Below are 20599 nucleotides of genomic sequence, written 5' to 3'. Positions count from 1 at the left end.
AACTCAAACCTTAGCTATAATTTCCTATAAATTAGGTATATTGACCATAAATTCCCAAAACAACTGTAAAACTAAATAAAGAGTTAGTGTTACGTAGTGATAAACGTCAAAAATGTTGCAAATATGGGAAAAAATGGTTGAAAAAGGGGCAAAAACATCATAAAAAGTTCAAAACATTGATTTTCAATCTTGATGGGAAGACAACACAAGGGTTAAGCGACCACTGCATCTAGTCCAAAAGAAGGAAAATGAGAATTAAAATGGATTTTATGAATCTGGATCAACTCAAATTTGGACGCTGAGTCCGAGTAGCAGATGAAACTGTTCAGGACCACCATCTGTGAGTTGTAGGCTTGGTACTGAACAAAGAGGAAATCATTATTAATGGGAGAATACAGCAAATACTTCTAAACAGAAACAGATCACAGAGATTATTGGAACCACAAGTTTCCCCCCCCCCAAGCCTCCCCCCCCCCAATTTACAAGCACCCCAGTCCAGTTTGGGAGACATCTCGAGTCCTAAGACTAGTGGCGAGGTGGTCTAGCTGATGGACGGTGTCAGTGAGGTTCCCTTCAATGTCTGGGATGAATGTTCAGCATTGATCACCTATCACATGGCACAGCCCCCCCCACCGAGCTGCTAACAGTGAATCTGGACCCATCTGGTGCAGGAGTAACATGTTACGCAGGGTTGGAGGAAAACCGCTGAACCCCGCAAACGGAGGTCAGGTTTTCCAGACTTTCATGTGTCTTATCAATATTATGTGCGTTATTCACTACACCCTACCATGGAAGGATGTCTGTGTGTGTGTGTCTGTGTGTGTGTGTGTGAGAGAGTTTGTCTATTTGCATATTACTGTAGGCATCAACCATTTAAATTCCAAGAGGAACCGTTTCCATTATCTGTTCTGATCATTATTTACCTAACATGTAAATAGTAGAGGAGCTGGAACAAGTAACAAGAGTTATATGAACAGCGTCCTCACAGCGAGGACGACCCAGAGCAGCGTCCTGTCTGAAGACACAGCAAGGAGACACAGCGAAGACGACCCAGAGCAGCGTCCTGTCTGAAGACACAGCGAGGAGACACAGCGAGGACGACCCAGAGCAGCGTCCTGTCTGAAGACACAGCGAGGAGACACAGTGAGGACGACCCAGAGCAGCGTCTTGTCTGAAGACACAGCGAGGACGACCCAGAGCAGCGTCCTGTCTGAAGACACAGCGAGGAGACACAGTGAGGACGACTCAGAGCAGCGTCCTGTCTGAAGACACAGCGAGGAGACACAGTGAGGACGACCCAGAGCACCGTCCTGTCTGAAGACACAGCGAGGAGACTCAGCGAGGACGATCCAGAGCAGCGTCCTGTCTGAAGACACAGCGAGGAGACACAGTGAGGACGACCCAGAGCAGCGTCCTGTCTGAAGACACAGCGAGGAGACAGTGAGGACGACCCAGAGCAGCGTCCTGTCTGAAGACACAGCGAGGACGACCGAGAGCAAGATGGACAGACTTCTTCTGCTCATCATGGCTGCATCAGGTGAGTGTTTCATGTTTCGTAAATGTTACTAGCCTTTATTATTATGACACATTTACATATCCGTGTGACAACAGGACTCTTATCACAGTTTATTCATTTATTAGCAAATCAAATCCATAAAATAAGAGACGTCCAGCTCAGTAATCATAAGTTATTTTCTGAGCTCCTTCTGGTGAAATAGTTCCTGTTGAAACACGGCAGAGGACTCGGCCCCGTCCACTTTAAAGAGACGAGGAAAGTTAGACGGATGCTGTGAAACTCCCTGGAGGGAACTGTGTCCAGGTGTCTGCAAACAACATAACATATTATCTAATCTGGCTTCTGGTCTTTTAAAATTAACAGTCTATGGTCTCCCCTGAGTCCAGGTGACTTTATTATGTTTATAATAATATTGGAGGGAAAGTGAAACACAACTTAGACGGGGAAGTTGTTTGGCTTTTCACAAGTTTAGACGCTAGCTAACGCTATGCCGCCGGACGTTAGCACAACAGTGTTAGCCTAGCCTGCTAGGTAAATATTACGACTGCCTTTGGTGTTGCCTATATATGCGTCCATGTTGTCAACATCATACATGTGGCAGTAGTCCACCTTTTATACCATATTTGTATTGAATAAAATAGTAAGCTTCGCTCCTACGAGATGGGTGGGTTTTTGTTACGTTACACACAAAGCTAACTGGCTATAGTTAGCCTGTACGGATGCTAGCGGATATAGCTAACGTTGCGTAGCCAGCCAGCAACTTCGGTAGTAGAGTTTCGGCGAGCTAACCACGACAGCGTTGTCGCCCACAATCGACCTGCAGTTATTTTTGGGTCGCGTCCTACCACACAGCGGCCTGGAGGGACGCGCCCTACCACGAGTCGGCCCGGATGGACGCGTCCTACCACGCGGCGGCTTGGAGGGACGCGTCGTACCACACAGCGGCCTGGAGGGACGCGTCCTACCACGAGTGTGGAAGCCAAGCTGCATCTGCGGCGAGCAGTCTGCAGACCAGGGGAATGAAGTTCAGATTCTCAGTTTAAGACCAAGTCTGAGCTCCATGACTCATCCAGATCCTGGACTGGTGTGGATGTTTCAACCTCACAGACAACGGACTCGGAAAAGCTTTCAAAAAAAACTTTTGAAGGATACAACGGTGTACAAATACGTGTACTGTTGAGTATACTGTGAAAATGTTTAATGGAGTTCTCAGCTAATCGTAATCCGTAAAATATTGATTTAGCTCCTTCCTTAAAAACTTCCATAAGGATTTATTTTAAAGTGGTGCGCTTTGTTCTCAAATAAAAAAAAACATATGTTAAATTAAACTGTGTTCATTGTTGTTTAACCAAACTTTAATGTTTTCTGAAAAGACGTCTTTCCTATTAACCCACGTCCTAATAACAATATAATTCAAGATGGTTTAGGGAAGGCATAAACCAACCATAGGGGTACACTGTAATACTGGTCCCTTCTTTCCTACACTACAACTGGAGTAAATCTATATTGTCATAGAGTTGCTTAAATGCGCAGTGCTAGTACTACTGTAGCAGTGGTAACAGTACTAGTACGTACTGTAGCAGTGGTAACAGTACTAGTACTACGGTAGCAGTGGTAACAGTACCAGTACTACGGTAGCAGTGGTAACAGTACTAGTACTACGGTAGCAGTGGTAACAGTACTAGTACTACGGTAGCAGTGGTAACAGTACTAGTACTACGGTAGCAGTGGTAACAGTACCAGTACTACGGTAGCAGTGGTAACAGTACTAGTACTACGGTAGCAGTGGTAACAGTACTAGTACTACGGTAGCAGTGGTAACAGTACCAGTACTACGGTAGCAGTGGTAACAGTACTAGTACGTGGTAACAGTACTAGTACTACTGTAGCAGTGGTAACAGTGCTAGTACCTACTGTAGCAGTGGTAACAGTACTAGTACTACTGTAGCAGTGGTAACAGTAGTGGATTTGTGTTTGTATCATTTCTAACTGCTATTATGAGGTATCACCATATCTTATTCTGTGTTCTTTAGATTCGTTGACATCAAGGGGAATGGCTGTAATGGCCCATAAAGATTGTCTTGATACTGTCATAAGATGTTTTTACAGCCTTTACAGGAACCGTAAAGATCCTCCGGGGGGGGCAGCCAATGATTAACAATTTAAAATAACTAACTGATGACTACGGATGTTTCCAATATTCCAGAGTTACCATAACCATGAGAAACATCTCAGGTACAATAATAATGTCAATAATATTAATAATATTAATATTATCTATGATATCAATAATGTCAATAATATCAATAATATTGATAATATTAATATTATTAACAATATCAATAATATTGTTAATATTAATAATAATAATATTAATGATATATTTTTACGTATTTTTACGTCTACATTTACACGTAGCTTTCTTACAGTGCATGTTGCTGGGGATCTTTACTATATATATATATATATATATATAATATATATATATATATATGTGTATATACATGTATATACTATATTGTGGTGATTCAGCAGTATTCACCATATTGTTCTCATTGTCTCAGTCATGCATATAAAGTTCTTATTTTAGGGCTTCATTCTCATTAAAGAGCCCTATTAGACTATTTATTTTTATTAATTTTACATTATATTGGTCGGGTGGGGGCACGTTCCTATTGGCCACTTGGGGCGGGCCACCTTCCTATAGGCCAGTTGGGGGGGCCACGTTCCTGTTGGCCAGTTGGGCGGGGCCACATTCCTATTGGCCAGTTGGGAGAGGCCCCATTCCTATTGGCCAGTTGTGCGGGGCCACGTTCCTATTGGCCAGTTCTATCCATCTTCATGCTCTAACCCTAACCCTCCAGACGGGGGCCCCGGGCCTCCTCTGGGCCGGGTCAGTCCCTCTCTGCCTCGCGCTCCGAGGGTTCAGAACCAGTTCCAGCTCCATATTAAAGTCGACTCTGAGGTGATGACAGTCAAGTCGCTGTCGACCAATCAGTGATGGCGTCATTGACCCTGTACCTGTGCAAATGGCAACACACATCTATTCTACCATGAAACCTGTTGGTGTAACTAACACACAACAGGGTCTTATCCATGGAACGGTCTTGAAAAAGGTGGTTATGTTAAACGTGTCTGTCCCTACAGTGCTCTTGGGGTTACTATTGGGGGGGGGCTGTAGCTCAGCCCAAAGGGAGTTGGGTCGGGAACCGGAGGGTTGCTGGTTCAAGTCCCCTTAGGACCAAAGTACAAAGTGGATTGTTGGCTGGAGAGATGCCTCTTTACCTGCTGGGCACCATCAGGTGCTTTTGAGCAAGGCACCGTTACCCCCCAACCACTCAGGGCGCTGGTCCAGCACTAGCAGCCCCCCCCCCCACACACTCTGCTATAAATATTAAATCTGCTGTGTGTGTGTGTGTGTGTGTGTGTGTGTGTATACAGGGCTGAGTGCTGTCTCATCAGCTGCTGGACGTCAGTACTATTTTGTGTATGACAGGAAGAATTTTACTGAAGCCCAGAGATACTGCAGAGAGAAACACACAGACCTGGTCTCTGTAGATACACAGGAGGTTGTGACAATCCTAAACAACACCGCAGATCTAGACCACATGTTCTACTCCAAGAACAGCTACGTGAGTACACCTTTCTCCTTCATGTCTAAGTCTTTCTGACAGGAGGGATGAAACCCTCCAGAGGAACTAAGAACTACATGTAGAGCAGGAAAAACTACAATATTCATCTTTGAAATGTAGTAGAAGTCTAAAGAGTTTGAGTTTAACCTTCAGCAGACAGAGTTTCCTTGTTGAGCTGCAGCAGAAAAACAAAGACTGTAACTTTGGAAGATGTCCACGGACAGCTCAACCCTCAAATTAACATAAACATTTGAATATATATTGTTACTGAGTGGTTTTCTTCACTTACATTGAACATCCATCCATCTTCGTCCACTTATCTGGTGTCGGGTCTCGGGGACAGCAGCTCCAGCAGGGGACCCCATACTTACCTTTCCCGAGCCATGTTAACCATGTCAACTGGGGGGTCCTAAGGCGTGCCCAGGCCAGGTTGGAGATCTATTCTCTCCACCTAGTCCTGGTTCATCCTTGAGGCCTTTAAAACATACGGCCTCAGATCAGATGAAACGATTATAAAATCGATCATTGACCTTCGGCCTAGGGTGCTCTGGTACCACGTACACTTATGAGCACCCTAGGGTGTTCTGGTACCACGTACACTTATGAGGACCCTATGTTCGAACATGGTGTTTGTTATGGACAATCCATGACAAGACAAGTCCAACAACAGACCACCCCTCTGATTTAGATCAGGGAATCGTTCATCCCAATCATCCACTCCAAGAATCTCCATAGAGTACTCCAAACTCTTGTTTGGTGCATATGCACAAACAACAGTCAGAGTCCCCCCCGTCACCCGCAGGCGTAGGGAGGCGACCCTCTGGTCCATCGGGGTAAACAACAACGCAGCGGCGCTCAGCCGGGGGCTTGTGAGTATCCCCACACCCTGGGCAACTCCGGAGTAGGACAGAGTCCAACCCCTATCCAGGAGTACGGTTCCAGAACCGAGAATGTGCGTAGACGTAAGCCCCACCAGATCTAACTGGTAGCGCTCAACCTCCCGCGCAAGTTTTGGCTCCTTCCCTCACAAAGAGGTGACGTTCCACCTCCCCAGAGCCTCTGCCCCCCTGGTCTGGTCCATCAAGGCCCCCTGATCTTCACTGCCACCTATGTGGCAACGCACCCGACCCCAGCAGTTCCTCCCAGAGGTGGGGGGGCCAATGGGACAAATATGGTGTTTTTTGATAATGAAACCATGAAAACCTATTCTGGTCCAAGCTCAAAATACAAATATGGACCTGAACATGAGCAATACCATCAATTTGGGCACTTTAACATAGAAGCATCAAATGAGCAGGGTCAAATATCGCTTTTACTTAGTTTTGCTTCAATTCTTTGTATTTGAAGAGGCAGCAATAGAAGCAAGTCGATACCAGACCCTGAAACCTAAAAACAACTAATGCAGCAAAACATTCAACAAAACTAAATCATCAAACAGTATTTACACCAGCAGAGATCTATGTTCTTGAGAAGCTAATTCAAAATCAGAAACTATCGCTAATTCTTCATATCACAACCAGAGAGCTGACCGGAGGTACTACACCCTCCAGAGGAACTAAGAACTAATGGAAGGATTAGGTCAACATATGGTCTCCAACAAAAAGCTACAGTAGAGTCTAATTCTTCATATCTCAACCAGAGAGCTGACAGTTATTTCTTAAATACATTTTAATTATATTTGTGACGCTTCACTACAGTTTCACCGCCAAATGGTTCTGTGCTGCCAACTGGGATTGAGAATTACAAGATTTTGTAATTTGTGAAGTGTGTGATAGAGAGGAAACAGAAGGAAGAAAGAAAGAAAGAAACCTTTGTTTGGTTAATATTGGTCCGTCTAGCTCAGCTAATCTTAAAGTGTCTCTCACCTAGGAAAACTGAAATGTAAACTACATTTATGGAAATTAACAAAGTGTCTAATTGCAACCAGAGAGCCTGGGTAGGACTGTCCGGGGACAGCTGGAGGTGGTCCCTGTCAGACCCAAGTTTCTACAAACCCGGGGAGACGGACTTCACACGATGGGGGTCAGGAGAACCAGATGTTAAATACAGTGAAAAAGCCTGCGTCGCAGTTACTAATAATGGAGACTGGTTCGACTACATTTGTAACGACAGAGGTTTTCACACAGTGGCGTGTCCAGTCTGCGCAGATGTCAGAGGTAAGAGTATTAACTAGTGAAGTTTCCCTTCACTGCTTTGCATTGCCTCTTTGTTTTCATTACTCCGGTCTCCGTGGTAACAGTCACTCCAACCAACAGCAGCTTCTGGCCAGGTGGTGCCATTCAAAGAGCTTTCCAGAGATAATGAGATGGCAGAATGAGAGGGGACACCAGCACCCCCACCAGAGGAAGTCCTCTTATTAAAGAGATTAAACTTGTGCATGTTCATGTGCACACATCTTACAATATAAACATATGTGTGTTTAATAACCCTGAGGAAATATTCATATGCAGATATACGTATAATCAAAACAATATAATCTTGTTTTTTAGGAGGACATTTCTTATTAAAGTGGAGAGACTATGAAGACTTGAATCCCAGATGTGGATGGATGGAGGTAGGATGTTCTGCTGCCTCCAAAATTCTCTTTGCTCCATTTTCAGGGTCAAATGTGACTTTTGTCCACGTCAACACCACTATTTCATGGACTGAAGCCCAGAGCTACTGCAGAGCTAACTACACAGACCTGGCCAGCGTGAGAAACATGGCAGATATCCAGAAGATGAGGGCGGTGATAGCTGGAGTACCCCTTCAACCCTGGATTGGCCTCTCCAGAGACCCCTGGAAGTGGTCTGATGGAAGTTCCTCCTCATTCAGCTTCTGGAAGACCGGGCAACCTGATATCAAGAACGGGAACCAGACCTGCGTGGCTGCAGACTTCAGCCAATCCGGAGCCTGGGAGGACTGGCCATGTGACATGGAGAGAGCGTTCATTTGCTATGGTCCAGGTGAGTGGTACGGTCCAGGTGAGTGGTACGGTCCGGGTGAGTGGTACGGTCCAGGTGAGCTTTGATGCTCATTTCAGATTTTTTTATCTGAATTGTTCAAAATTTTAGATTTTTTATGTGGAACGCATCAGACTCAAGTATATTATAAATGAGTAATATATACTGTATATATATACCACCATGTTTATATTTTTTTTGAATTACATAAAAGAGTCTAAATATATTCTGTAGGTAACCAGAACTAAATGTGATGGAGGTGTTACTTCACGTTCCCCCCCAGCTCCCCCAATGATGGAAGCAGCGTCCTGTGATCCTGCAGGGGCTTCAGTCCTAGACCACGGTCCTAGACCGCTCTATAATCTACAGATAGAGCAGGTCTAGACCACTCTATAATCTACAGATAGAGCAGGTCTAGACCACTCTATAATCTACAGATAGAGCAGGTCTAGACCGCTCTATAATTGACAGATAGAGCAGGTCTAGACTGATCCATAATTGACAGATAGAGCAGGTCTAGACCACTCTATAATCTACAGATAGAGCAGGTCTAGACCACCAGGGCTCTTGGTCCAGTGGGTCTGCCTGCTTGTGTGCACGTTCATTTCTCCTTGTTAAATAAGTCTTTGGCTGTCATTGAATGTTCCAACTTTTAAAACCATGATCTGCGTTGATGTTCTCCAGAAACCTTCTTCCGTTGATATTGAGCTGTATATTTTGAGATGTAAGTCATGTTTGAACTCATAAAGTTTCTTTGATCTTTCCAAAGTGGTTCCTGTTTCAAAGAAAGTGATGAAAGTGAAGTTTGTGAAGAAGGGGGATGGGGATCTGAATGAGTCTGATGTGATGGCGGCCATGTTGGAGCAGGTACATCATGTTTTCTACTGTTTTACCTTCATGAAGAACCAATCTAATAAGATATGTGTCTCAGCTCCAACAGAAGCTGAGGGCCCAGGGGCTGGACCACAACATCAAGCTGAGCTGGAGGAAGCAGGCCGATGGAAAAGTCTTCCACAAGGAAGACCAGAAGACCAACAAGAGGAGGAGGAAGAGGGACGAGCTGTAGTGTTGAGTTGCTGCGTCTCTTTCTTTCCTCTAAGATGTGACGGAGCACAACAGAGCTGCAACTATCAGCTGATTCAGAGTCAGTTCTGGATTTTCCTTTTCAACCTGGACCCTATTTTCCCATGCGCATGCTGCTCCATACACGCTAAAAAAGTAATTATTTACATGGAGTCTGGTGGAGATATGCTGCTCTATACATGCTAAAAGTAGGGATTATTTACATGGAGTCTGGTGGAGATATGCTGCTCTATACACACTAAAAGTAGTGATTATTTACATGGAGTCTGGTGGTTTGGTGACGGTGATTTCTGTTTCATGGTAAAATAAAAGGATCTTACTCTTTAACTAAATAGGGTCCATGTTGAAAAGTACTGAAGTTACACTTTTAATCAATTAGTCGCAACTATTTTTATAATCAATTCATCTTTTTGCAGCTTCTTAAACATGAAGATTAGATGCTTTTCTTGTTATATTTGATAATATCTTAATATATTATATGGAGATTAGATGCTTTTCTTGTTGTATTTGATCATATCTTAATATAGTATATGGAGATTAGATGCTTTTCTTGTTTTATTTGATTATATCTTAATATATTATATGGAGATTAGATGCTTTTCTTGTTATATTTGATCATAAAATGAGAAATAAAAGTGTAATTGGGAAAAAATGCCAAAATGAAATAAAGACTTTTTTAAGAGTGAATTTCAAAGACAAAGGTTTTTAAGAGTGTGATAATAATTATCTGTCTCTTAGCAACAAGACAAGCTCTTCTTCTGAACTGTTATGTCATTTAAACATTAGTTACAGCTTAAAACCGTTAATAAAGAGGTTTTTATAGCCATCCTGACATGTACTATATATAGTATTTTATATATAGTATACTAGTAAAGTATAATATACTATTTATATTGTTCTTATCCATCCTGACACATACTATATATACAGTATATATAGTATAGAACTATAGTATTTTTTTTATATTTTTCTTGTGTACTGACCAAAGAGATGAACATGAACCTAAAACATAAACACACAGCGGTCTCAACTCGCGCATGCGCTCTGCGCTCATCACAGTATGAAGAGTGCAGTGTACAAGCAATGTTAGCGCGAGAGGTAAATAAGCTTTTTGTGATTCTCATTTACACATGTAATGCCACATGTAATGCTTTGTAATCGATCAGAACCGTAGACAGACAGCTTCATATGGCAGACATTAAACTGTTTACGACTCCATTCACACTCAGGCTAACCCGAGCGGAGGCTAACGGTTAGCTGCGTTAGCTTATCAATGGAGCGGAGTACTACTCCGTTAAACTCCGCGACCTCACTGAACAACGTCAGACATGTTGTTGTCTCCTTTCCGAATCAGCCGCAGTTTACCGTCGAGTTATTTTAAAACCTTTTTCTATTCGAAGCTAACAGGGATTAGCATTAGCATTTAGCCTCTGTCAAATATCTCGAGGGGCGGGAGTCATTTTCTGACTGACAACACGGGACGGCCAATGACAATCCAGAAATGGGACTCCTAAGCCGCGTGAGAGCCAATCAGCTTTTCGCCACAGAGGAAGCTAACGGATCATAAATGGCAAAGAAATAATATTTAATATATATATACTGTATATTTATGTATAATAGTTTTGTTTTATTGACGACACGCAGCTTGAGTTACGATGTTCTAAAGCACGTGTAGTATAAACCATAATTCAGACCACATTTAGGTAATATATGACAAACTAAAAAAGTTAGTCAGCAGCCGTTCGTTCTTACGTCAGGACACCACGTAAGGTTACGTACAGTTGACGTGGCCTCTAAGCCTACTGTGTATTATAAGGTCTTTATTTAGGAATATCATTTTAACAGATCTTTTTATTTTACAAGTTGACTCGCTGTTTTCTTGAATTTCTATCCAATATTTTGAAACTTACAGTTTGTCTGATTGCTTAAGCACATTTTTGTAACTATTGGCTATTTTTGCAAAACTCTACACACAAATAAGAAACCTTTCACCCAATTATCAAAACATTGTAGTTCTCTTGCAAAAGCGAACACAGCTAGATTTACTCTTCACACCTTCGTAAAAATGGTGTTTTCGTATCAAACAGTAAACACAAGCCATCATCTACTAAGCACACAATGTGCCAACTACACACTGATGGTATGAATACAAAACACATCTGGCTTTCTCTTTCTCTGTGTACAGATGTCAATTTGAGGTCATACTTTTGTCATAGTGTCATGTAAACATACAAGGATCCAAACAAGTATTGGTGTTTATTCACACTCATCAAAACCAAGACAAAGTCAGAACACAAAATAGTAATTTCACAAAAAACAAAAAAACAATCAGCCTACATCATGTCGTCTTTCTGGGTCTGGCCATAAAATTTCGTCCACATCGCATGCGATATCCTCCAGTCTAAGGCACCGGGGAAAATATCTCCTTGAATGCCGTATCCAGGCCTGACATTATGCCTGGTCAATATCTCCACATGCCTCCTCCATTGCCTGTAAAAGGGCTGCCTGTTGATGAGGATGACGGTCGTACACTTTCCAGCGCCAGGCAGAGAAGAACTCCTCGATGGGATTTAAGAATGGAGAGTATGGCGGGAGGTTGAGTGCCATGAAGAATGGGTGGTCTGTAAACCAGTTGCGGACCAAAGCAGCCCTATGGAAACTAACATGGTCCCATATGATGACATATGGGGTCTGCTCTGGTCTCTGAACAGTGAGCATGTCATGTAAGGTGTCCAGGAATGCAATAATGTGTGCAGTGTTGTATGGGCCTATGGTTGCATGATGGTGAACAACACCATTTTGGCTTATGGCTGCACACATGGTTATGTTCCCACCATGTTGTCCTGGGACATTGATGATGGCACGGTGTACAATAATGTTCCTGCCACGTCTCCTGGTTTTACTGAGGTTAAAACCGGCCTCATCTACAAAAAGTAGCTCATGTCCCATGGCATCTGCTTCTAGTTCCATCACTCTCTGGACAAGACAAAACAAATGCATCACATCAGGCCCATGCACAGCACTACAGTATGCACTTCCAAATTCAGAACCAATGACACTGTAGCTCACCTGCACATAGTCATATCCCAGATTCAGAACCAATGACACTGTAGCTTACCTGCACATAGTCATATCGCAGTTGCTTTACACGTTCTGTGTTTCTCTCGAAAGGAACTCTGTAAATTTGCTTCATTCTTAGTCTGTGGCGCGCAAGTACACGACTTAGTGCAGAAATGCTTACACTGTGTATATTTTGAAAGATGGTGTCATTATCAATCGTGCGCTGCTGTATTTCGTGCAGTCTTATTGCATTATTGGCAATCACCATGTTCACTATATGGGTCTCTTGCTCTGGAGTGAACATTCTTCCTCTGCCCCCAACATCTGGACGTCTAGCAATTCTGTAAAGTAACAATTTCAGTGTTTTTGCATGTATGGCACTCTTGTGTTTCTCATTAGAGTATGGCAGTGCCACAAAGTACTTACCGATTCTCATTTCGAAATGTCCTGATGATGCTTGCCACAGTGTAGCGGTTCAAATTAGGCTGAACCCGTTGGCCAGGTTCCCTCAGGGTCATCCCATGGTTGATGACATGGTCCACTAGTGTAGCTCTGATGTCATCAGTTATTCTATTTCTTACTCTTCTTACCCTTCCTCTTTCCCCTCCTCGTCCTCTTCTTGCTCCTCCTTGTCCTTTTCCTCTAACTTCCTCTAACCCTCTTGCTTCTTCAACTCCACGTCCCTCGGCCTCCTCTGATTCTCAGTCTTCTCACTCTTACTGCTCCATCCATTGTACTCCACACAGACAGCTTACCTGTGGCTTATTTATAGTGCTTAGGCTGATTGCAAAGTGAACTAATTATCTAAAACAGTTTTCACATGTGAAAGTGTGCCAGACAGTTGGCAAAATAGTGTTAATGATAACCATACATGTGTATAATTTTGCTAGGAGTGTGTTGGAAATGTGGTACTTGAGTGTAAGCAGTGAGTTGTGTTTAAAGTTCTGCAAAAAAGAGTGTTGTGCAGTGAATTGTGCCTACAGTTTTGCAAAATGTGTGTTACAAAATTGCAAACTGAGTGCAATGCAGTGTTTGTGCTTTTAGTTTTGCAAACTCAGTGAGTGGTTTTGCTATACGTATAATAGTTTTAGAAATTGTGCTACAAGAATCACGATTAGTGCTTAAGCATTCAAAAAAAACTGTAACACCAGGTCTGGCTGATTTAGGGGGGGTTGTCATGACAGCTGGGAGCTTTCAGAGATTAGAAACACGTCACACAGGTGTAAGATGTCTTCCTAAGAAGAATGAACACACCTGCGTCTCTTCTTGTTGGAAAAATAAGAACCCAGCATTCCTCTGACTCTGCCCGGGTTGGGGGACTTCCTTGTTCCTGTAGAGTGAAGGACCCGTAGACCAGTAGACACCTAGACACCTAGACAAATAGACCGTAGACACCTAGACACGTAGACATGCGTCTGCATGTGACAGGCTGAAAGACATTGATTCAACAGATGTAGAAATGTAATAATATTACTGTAGACTTTATTAAATGTTTGTGTGTGCATGATTGAGTGTGTGTGTTTCCGTGTGTGGCGTGATGTGAGTGGTGTGTGTGTGTGTTCTGTGTGTGTGTGCGTGAGTGAGTGTGTGTGTTTGTGTTGTGTGTATGCATGAGTGAGTGTGTGTGTGTTTCTGTGTGTGTGTGGTGTGTGTGTGAGTGTGTGTGTGTGTCTGTGTGTGTTAGTGTGTGTCTGTGTGTGTTTCTGTGTAATGACAAGTGCTACATAATAAAAATGGCATGTGAATGGGACACATGTTGGACTATCACATGGACTCTCTGAGGGTTCTTCGAAGTATCGGACTACGTGATGAGATTAGAGACACAGGTGTGACTATCACATGGATCTGGATGGAAGGGACATTGTTCCTGAACAGGAAATGTTCTCAATGAAAATGTTCAGGCCGTCAGATGTGTAACCAGGAACCGATACACACCACACACCACACATACACACACGCCAACGCATATAAACAACTGTCCTTCATGTCACTGTAGTAAATAGCATATTAAGACTTGTCTTCCATGTCCACTGTAGCCAAAAGCATCTAAAGACACTCCATGGGGGGGGGGGGGACTATCACATGGACTCTATGAGGGGTTCTCTGAAGTATTAGGACTACGTGATTAGATGAGACTGAACAGAAGTCTCATCTGAGACCTGAGAAGACTAATGAATACACCTGCGTCGATCTGGATGGAAATAAGAAACAGCATTCCTCGACTCTGCCCTGGTTGGGGGACTTCCTTGTTCCTGTAGAGTGAAGGACACGTAGACCAGTAGACACGTAGACACGTAGACCCGTAGACACCTAGACAAATAGACCCGTAGACACCTAGACACGTAGACACGTAGACCAGTAGACCCGTAGACACATGTCACATGTCACATGCGTCTGACATGTGACAGGCTGAAAGACATTGATCAACAGAATGTAGAAATTTAAAATATTACTGTAGACTTTATTAAATGTTGTTGGTGTGGGCATGAGTGAGTGTGTATGTGTGTGTGTGTGTGTGTGTGTTTGTGTGTGTGTGCATGAGTGAGGTGTGTGTGTTTTTGTGTGTGTGTGTGAGTGAGTGTGTGTGTGTGTTTAGGGTGGTGTGCGTGAGTGAGTGTGTGTGTGTGTGTGTCTGTGTGGTTAGTGTGTATGTGTGTGGGTGTGTGTGTTGCATGAGGGAGTGTGTGTGTGTTTTTGTGGTGTGTGTGCGTGAGTGAGTGTGTTGGTGTGTGTTGTGTGTGTTAGTGTGTATGTGTGTGTGTGTGTGTGCATGAGTGAGTGTGTGTGGTTTTTTTGTGTGGTGTGAGTGAGTGAGAGTGTGTGTGTGTGTGTTTCTTTGTGTGTGTGCGTGGAGTGAGTGTGTGTGTGTGTCTGTGGTGTTAGTGTGTGTGTGTGTGGGTCTGTGTGTGTTTCTGTGGTGTGTGTGTTTCTGTGTGTGTGTGCGGAGTGAGTGTGTGTGTGTGGTGTCTGTGTATGTTAGTGTGTGTGTGTGTGGTCTGTGTGTGTTAGTGTGTGGGTGTGTGTGTTTCTGTGTGTGTGTGTGTGTGTCTGTGTATGTAGTGTGTGTGGTGTGTGTCTGTGTGTGTTAGTGTGGTGTGTGTGGTTTCTGTGTGTGTGTGCGTGAGTGAGTGTGTGGTGTGTCTGTGTGTGTTAGTGTGTGTGTGTCGTGTGTGTTAGTGTTGTGTGTTTTGTGTGTGTGCGTGAGTGAGTGTGTGTGTGTGTTTCTGTGTGTGTGTGCGTGAGTGAGTGTGTGTGTGTGTCTGTGTGTGTTAGTGGTGTGTGTGTGTGTCTGTGTGTGTTTCTGGGTGTGTGTGTGTGTTTCTGTGTGTGTGTGCGTGAGTGAGTGTGTGTGTGTGTCGTGTGTGTTAGTGTGGTGGTGTGTGTCTGTGTGTGGTAGGGTGTGTGTGTGTGTTCTGTGTGTGTGTGCGTGAGTGTGTGGTGGTGTCTGTGTGTGTTAGTGTGTGTTCTGTGTGTGTTTCTGTGTAATGGCAAGTGCTACATTAATAATGGCATGTGAATGGGACACATGTTGGGACTATCACATGGACTCTGAGGGTTTCTTCGAAGTATCAGGACTACGTGATGAGATTAGAGACACAGGTGTGGACTATCACATGGACTCTGGATGAAAGGGACATTGTTCCTGAACAGGGAAATGTTCTTAATGAAAATATTTCGGCCGTCAGATGTGTAACCAGACACAGATACCCACACCCAACACACACACACACACACACACACACGCCAACAGCATATAAACAACATGTCCTTCATGTCCACTGTAGTAACAGCATATTAAGACATGTCCTCTGTGTCCCTGTAGTCAACAGGCATCTAAAGATACCTCCATGGGGGGGGGGGGGGGGGGGACTATCACATGGACTCTATGAGGTTTTTTTTAAGTATTAGGACTACGTGATTAGATGAGACTGAACAGGTCCATCCGGGGGTACTGGACTGTCAAATGGACTCTGGATGACAGGGACATTGTTTCTTATCAGGAAATGTTCTGACCAGTTTTTCTCAATTGTTTACACACAAATACTGGTACTTGAGACACAATAACCACAACATGTAACTCAGTCACCAACCCCCTGAACTTATTCTGCCAAACTACAAGCACAATTCCTGCTCTACACTCAGACTGCAGTTCTAAAACACACTTTTTTCAAAACACTACACACAATTCTCTGCCTTTGGCACAATTTTCATGAAGAAAATCTCTTGTCTTCACAAGGAACAAACTGCCTTTCAAATATGCACACTGACCCATCACAAGGGCAAACACCCGTCACACAGTTTTACAGTTAGCAATCAGAGCTTTAGCATAAAACGGCAAAAGGTGAGCTCTTCTGTTTTGGAGGAATGGATGCCAACATTGGAAACAGAGTCAGAACCAGAGGAGTGAGAAGTAGTAGGAGGAGGTGGAAGAGGAAGAGGAAGAGGAAGAGGAAGGCCAAGGACTGTTATCTCTGATGGGCAAAGAGTACAGCCAAAATGTGAGCAGGTGCATGTAGCATCCATCATCAGAAATCTACTCTCACTAGAATATGCAGTACTGCACGTATTCCTACTTTGTATTCCTTCACCGTATTTACAGTTTTACTATTGTTTGGCAGAACAACACAAGGTGGTCGGAACGTCTTCTGTCTCTTTGACAGGAAACTAATCATGATATGGTCCTAGAAAATAATGCCATACATAACACTACGGTAAATACAAAGAAAAACAATGACATATTTCAAAAATTGATAGGGTGAGCTTATCAACACTGACAGTGTCTTGTGCAAATCATCTCAGGATGAAGCCGGTCTACAGGGTGCATTAGAACGCAGTTCTGAAAGAGTCAAACAATTGCAATATTACTAACAAACAAATTATATTTGGGACAACGTAATTCCAACGGGCTGCTCTGGTTCATCACTGGTCACTGCCCCCCCACCCAGGCTTTTAAGTTGTTTATCTCCCTCCATATTCTCCATTCCTCAATCCTATGAGGATTTTTTTTCTGCCTGGAGATAGAAAGTGTTTGACCGAAATCCACAAATGCTTATACCTCTTCTCCAAGCTATAGAGGACGCTGTGGAGATATAGCAGCTGATGCTCTTCATGGCTGGAATCGCCATGCGATATTCCCCGCTGCTTGGTCTGGGAAAACATTGCTTGTGATGTGATGAGGTGCTGGGCCCCGACCGAACAGAAGAGAGGATGCAGCAGAGTAGTTTTTTCAGTTTTTTACTGTAACTGTGTACAGTAAATTCTTCTGGTGTTTTGTATGTGCAACTTTGTGTGGTTGGGAATTTGCTGTACACTGTGTAATTGTTTATGGGGACAAGTATATTGTGTTACTGTGTATATGTGTTACTGAGCATAAAAACAATATTCCCAAATATTTTACAACACACTTATGTAGGTACTGTCTGAAGTGTAACACTGAACAAAAAAAGGCCTAATTATTTTAATGAATGGAAGAAGAAGTGTTTTCCATTCATCATAGTGTTTTACATGAGCACATCAGTGTTCAACTGCTTCTTATGAATGTCTATTCAAATGAGTTTGTGTGTGTCATTTGAAAACAAAATACCATTTGAGAAGAAATAACGTTGTTTGAATGTAAAGTTTAATTTGCAGGAGAAATGAGGGGTTTAGCCATTGTGTGTGTGTTTTTGAGTTGTGTGTAGTGTTCTGAGAACATGAGGCATTCTTTCAGAAAATGTGTGTAAACAATTGAGAAAAAACGTAATCCTGGAGTCCATGTGTCAAATCAGCTGCCGTCTGATCCGAAATAAACCTGTTTAACAGTTATTCCGTTGTCTTCTGCATGTGTTCTGCTTTTTTTATTAACATGCATTAGCACTACGTGTCCTTGTTGTCGCAGTTGATTTAAACCCTAGCCTACTACGCTGTTTAGATGTTAGAAATGGTGCACTGGCATCCTGATGCGGAGTGGGACTTTTACCGTTGGGACGGTACTGTTTCAAGGCTGGAGTGCGGTAGTGCGTCAGTGTCCTCTCTCTGTAAAAGTTGAGAGTCTCAGCTCAGGTACAGGACGCGCCCAAAGATTAAGTGTGACGATATTAATGTAGCGATATTCCCAGATGATAATTATGGCAGACTGGTCAGAAACCAATAATTCATCATTAATAAAGGACAGTTTGTGTTACTCCTTCATACGTAGGTCTACTGTTTTTTATTATAGCTTACATGGGTTTCATAACTTCTCAATTAGTCTCCATCCCTGGACCAATAACATGGCCCATTACAGTACGTTATAGTGTAGTTTACACTCATCACACCGGGGAAAACCACAATGCCTCTTAATCTTTTATTTTGGTGCGGTCACTTGTCAGAAGAATAAAAAACATGAATATTGTTTTACATATGCTCACAGCGTGTATTGAAGTCACTTACTTCTTTTCTAGTTGTGTCCCTTTCTGATTGTTCTGTATGAACATTAATTGTACAAAGAATTAGATATGCTTATAGAGATTTGTGCATGGTTGTAAAACATGTCCTCGCGTGTGAATAAGGGTTTGAAATTAAGCTAGAGTCCTTAGGGTCCTGAGGTCCGATGAGGAACTTATATAGTGCTTTACATGGTAGGCTAGTCAAAGACACTTTACACTAAAACCACACATTTATCACATAAAAACAGAAAACATGAAATAGCAGATTTAAAGTAATTAAAACACAGTGTAGCTAACAACTTTGTAAAAATGGAGTGACTACAGGCTAAGGAGATACTTTTTACATCCATACACATTCAGTCGGGTCCGATTTCCGCTATGTTGGCTTCTTTCATTTGATAAGATCCATAGTTTTTAAGATTTATATTCTTCCCCTCCTTGTTACTTTCCATCAGAAGCTGCTGCTCATTGGGTGAAAAACATGTGGCGCATGCGTATCTCTCATCTCTGCATCAGTAAATCTGTGATTAATAACGTGGTCTATCTGAGAAAGCCGTGAACGGGCACTTATCCAGCTTATCTCCACCTGGCTTGACATAGCTCCAACCTGTTCATCCTGGCTCGGCAAACGTTGCAACCGATTAAGCCGCGATGAGCAGATCACACTAAGTCAAGCTGCGCTTTTTCACTTATCCGGGATCTTTATTCTACTTTTGGCAACAGGCCCCGGGTTCAAATTACGCAGTAGAATTCATCACTTAGTGCCAAAAAGGTCTTTAACACTGTTTTAATTATTTATATTCCGTACGTTTTTTGGAAAAAGATGACATCACAGGGGGGAACTGGAGGGTTGCAGGTTCAAGTCCACATACGGAGAGGTTCTTGTTCACCTCCTGGGCACTGCCAAACTGCTCTTGGGTGTAATGACGACAACAGAGAGTGTAATTGTGGATTTGCATCATCATCCAGTTGTCTTGGCAAAATTGTTCTGCATTTCATCATACTACTCCTACTGACAGGACACTCCTACAAAGGTGTATATATAAAAAGAGCAGCAAGAGTGGTGAATACTTCTATCAAGTAACAGGTCGTCGTAGGAACGTTTTGGTCTCATTAAAACAGTAAGAGACAGAAATTTCAAAGACCAATTTAACTGTAGGTCTTATAATGCTATTTTCATTGTGATACCAGTATTTCAGAGATTTTTGTTGCACTCAGTTTTATCTAGTGGTAGTTAACCTAATCCATGAGAATAGTGTTATTGATCTGCGGTATGATTCTGCTTTTTTCCAGAGTAAAAATGGCAATTATGAAGTGACTGTATTTGTTGGCAATATCGCGGGTGCCAACACTTTCAACAACATCTTCATAAGCTGGTAGGAGAAGATGGGGGAGCGAGCGTGAGTGGATCATGGGAGCTTTTTCCTTTATCAGGGGAAAAGTGAGTCTGAAATATTGTTCTCTGTTTTAAATGTATTACAGGCTTTCTCAAGGTTGTTTGTATGAGATTTAATTCACATCTTATACTGTGATTATACTGTACAAGTTCGATTTTCTCCACCTTTTTACATTAGGGAATTGCATAATTATTGGGCCGTTACAGCTCAGTTCTTGGTTATCAAATACACTTTATCTTCATCTCTTTTCATGTCCTGGCTGTAAATGTAGCTGGCAGTTTCACAAAACGGCAGGCAAGGTCAATATCACTACAGATGAGTCAGAATTGCCAGAAAAGTTGCAGAAAAGATGGGCAAACAAGCAGAAACAGAACAGACAAATACAGGCAGGAGTTAGACCAGTAAAGCACAAGACAATCTGGCACGGAATTTAGGAAATGTACCAGGACATAAGTGGTGGATTAGGAACAGGTGAGTAAGGGGGTAGGACAGGTCAGGTGGGGGGAATGAGCAGAGGTAAACATGGTAAAGCAGAGAGGAGGGAATCTGAAAGGACGTGAGT

General features: G+C 42.8%; 1 protein-coding gene and 1 long non-coding RNA gene across 2 annotated transcripts; one reads left to right on the top strand and one right to left on the bottom strand.

The window, feature by feature from the left end:
- The first annotated feature begins 974 nt into the window (after positions 1-974).
- On the top strand, positions 975-9476 carry LOC116680984 (C-type mannose receptor 2). The gene is made up of 6 exons (XM_032509563.1): positions 975-1537; positions 4958-5148; positions 7076-7304; positions 7749-8093; positions 8860-8957; positions 9022-9476. Exons 1-6 carry the CDS (start codon positions 1501-1503, stop codon positions 9154-9156), a joined length of 1035 nt encoding a protein of 344 aa, XP_032365454.1. The 5' UTR covers positions 975-1500; the 3' UTR covers positions 9157-9476.
- Positions 6057-13545, bottom strand: LOC116680985 (uncharacterized). Its single transcript, XR_004329940.1, has 3 exons — positions 13535-13545; positions 13488-13495; positions 6057-6205 (listed from the first exon to the last, which is right to left on the bottom strand). It is a non-coding gene; the product is annotated as an uncharacterized LOC116680985 (long non-coding RNA).
- Positions 13546-20599: the final 7054 nt, after the last annotated feature.

The sequence above is a fragment of the Etheostoma spectabile genome, unplaced genomic scaffold (assembly GCF_008692095.1).
Source record: "Etheostoma spectabile isolate EspeVRDwgs_2016 unplaced genomic scaffold, UIUC_Espe_1.0 scaffold00018528, whole genome shotgun sequence".
Classification (NCBI taxonomy): Eukaryota; Metazoa; Chordata; class Actinopteri; order Perciformes; family Percidae; genus Etheostoma; species Etheostoma spectabile.
The sequence above is the reverse complement of the archived record's forward strand: the minus strand, read 5'-3'. Positions and strand labels throughout refer to the sequence as shown.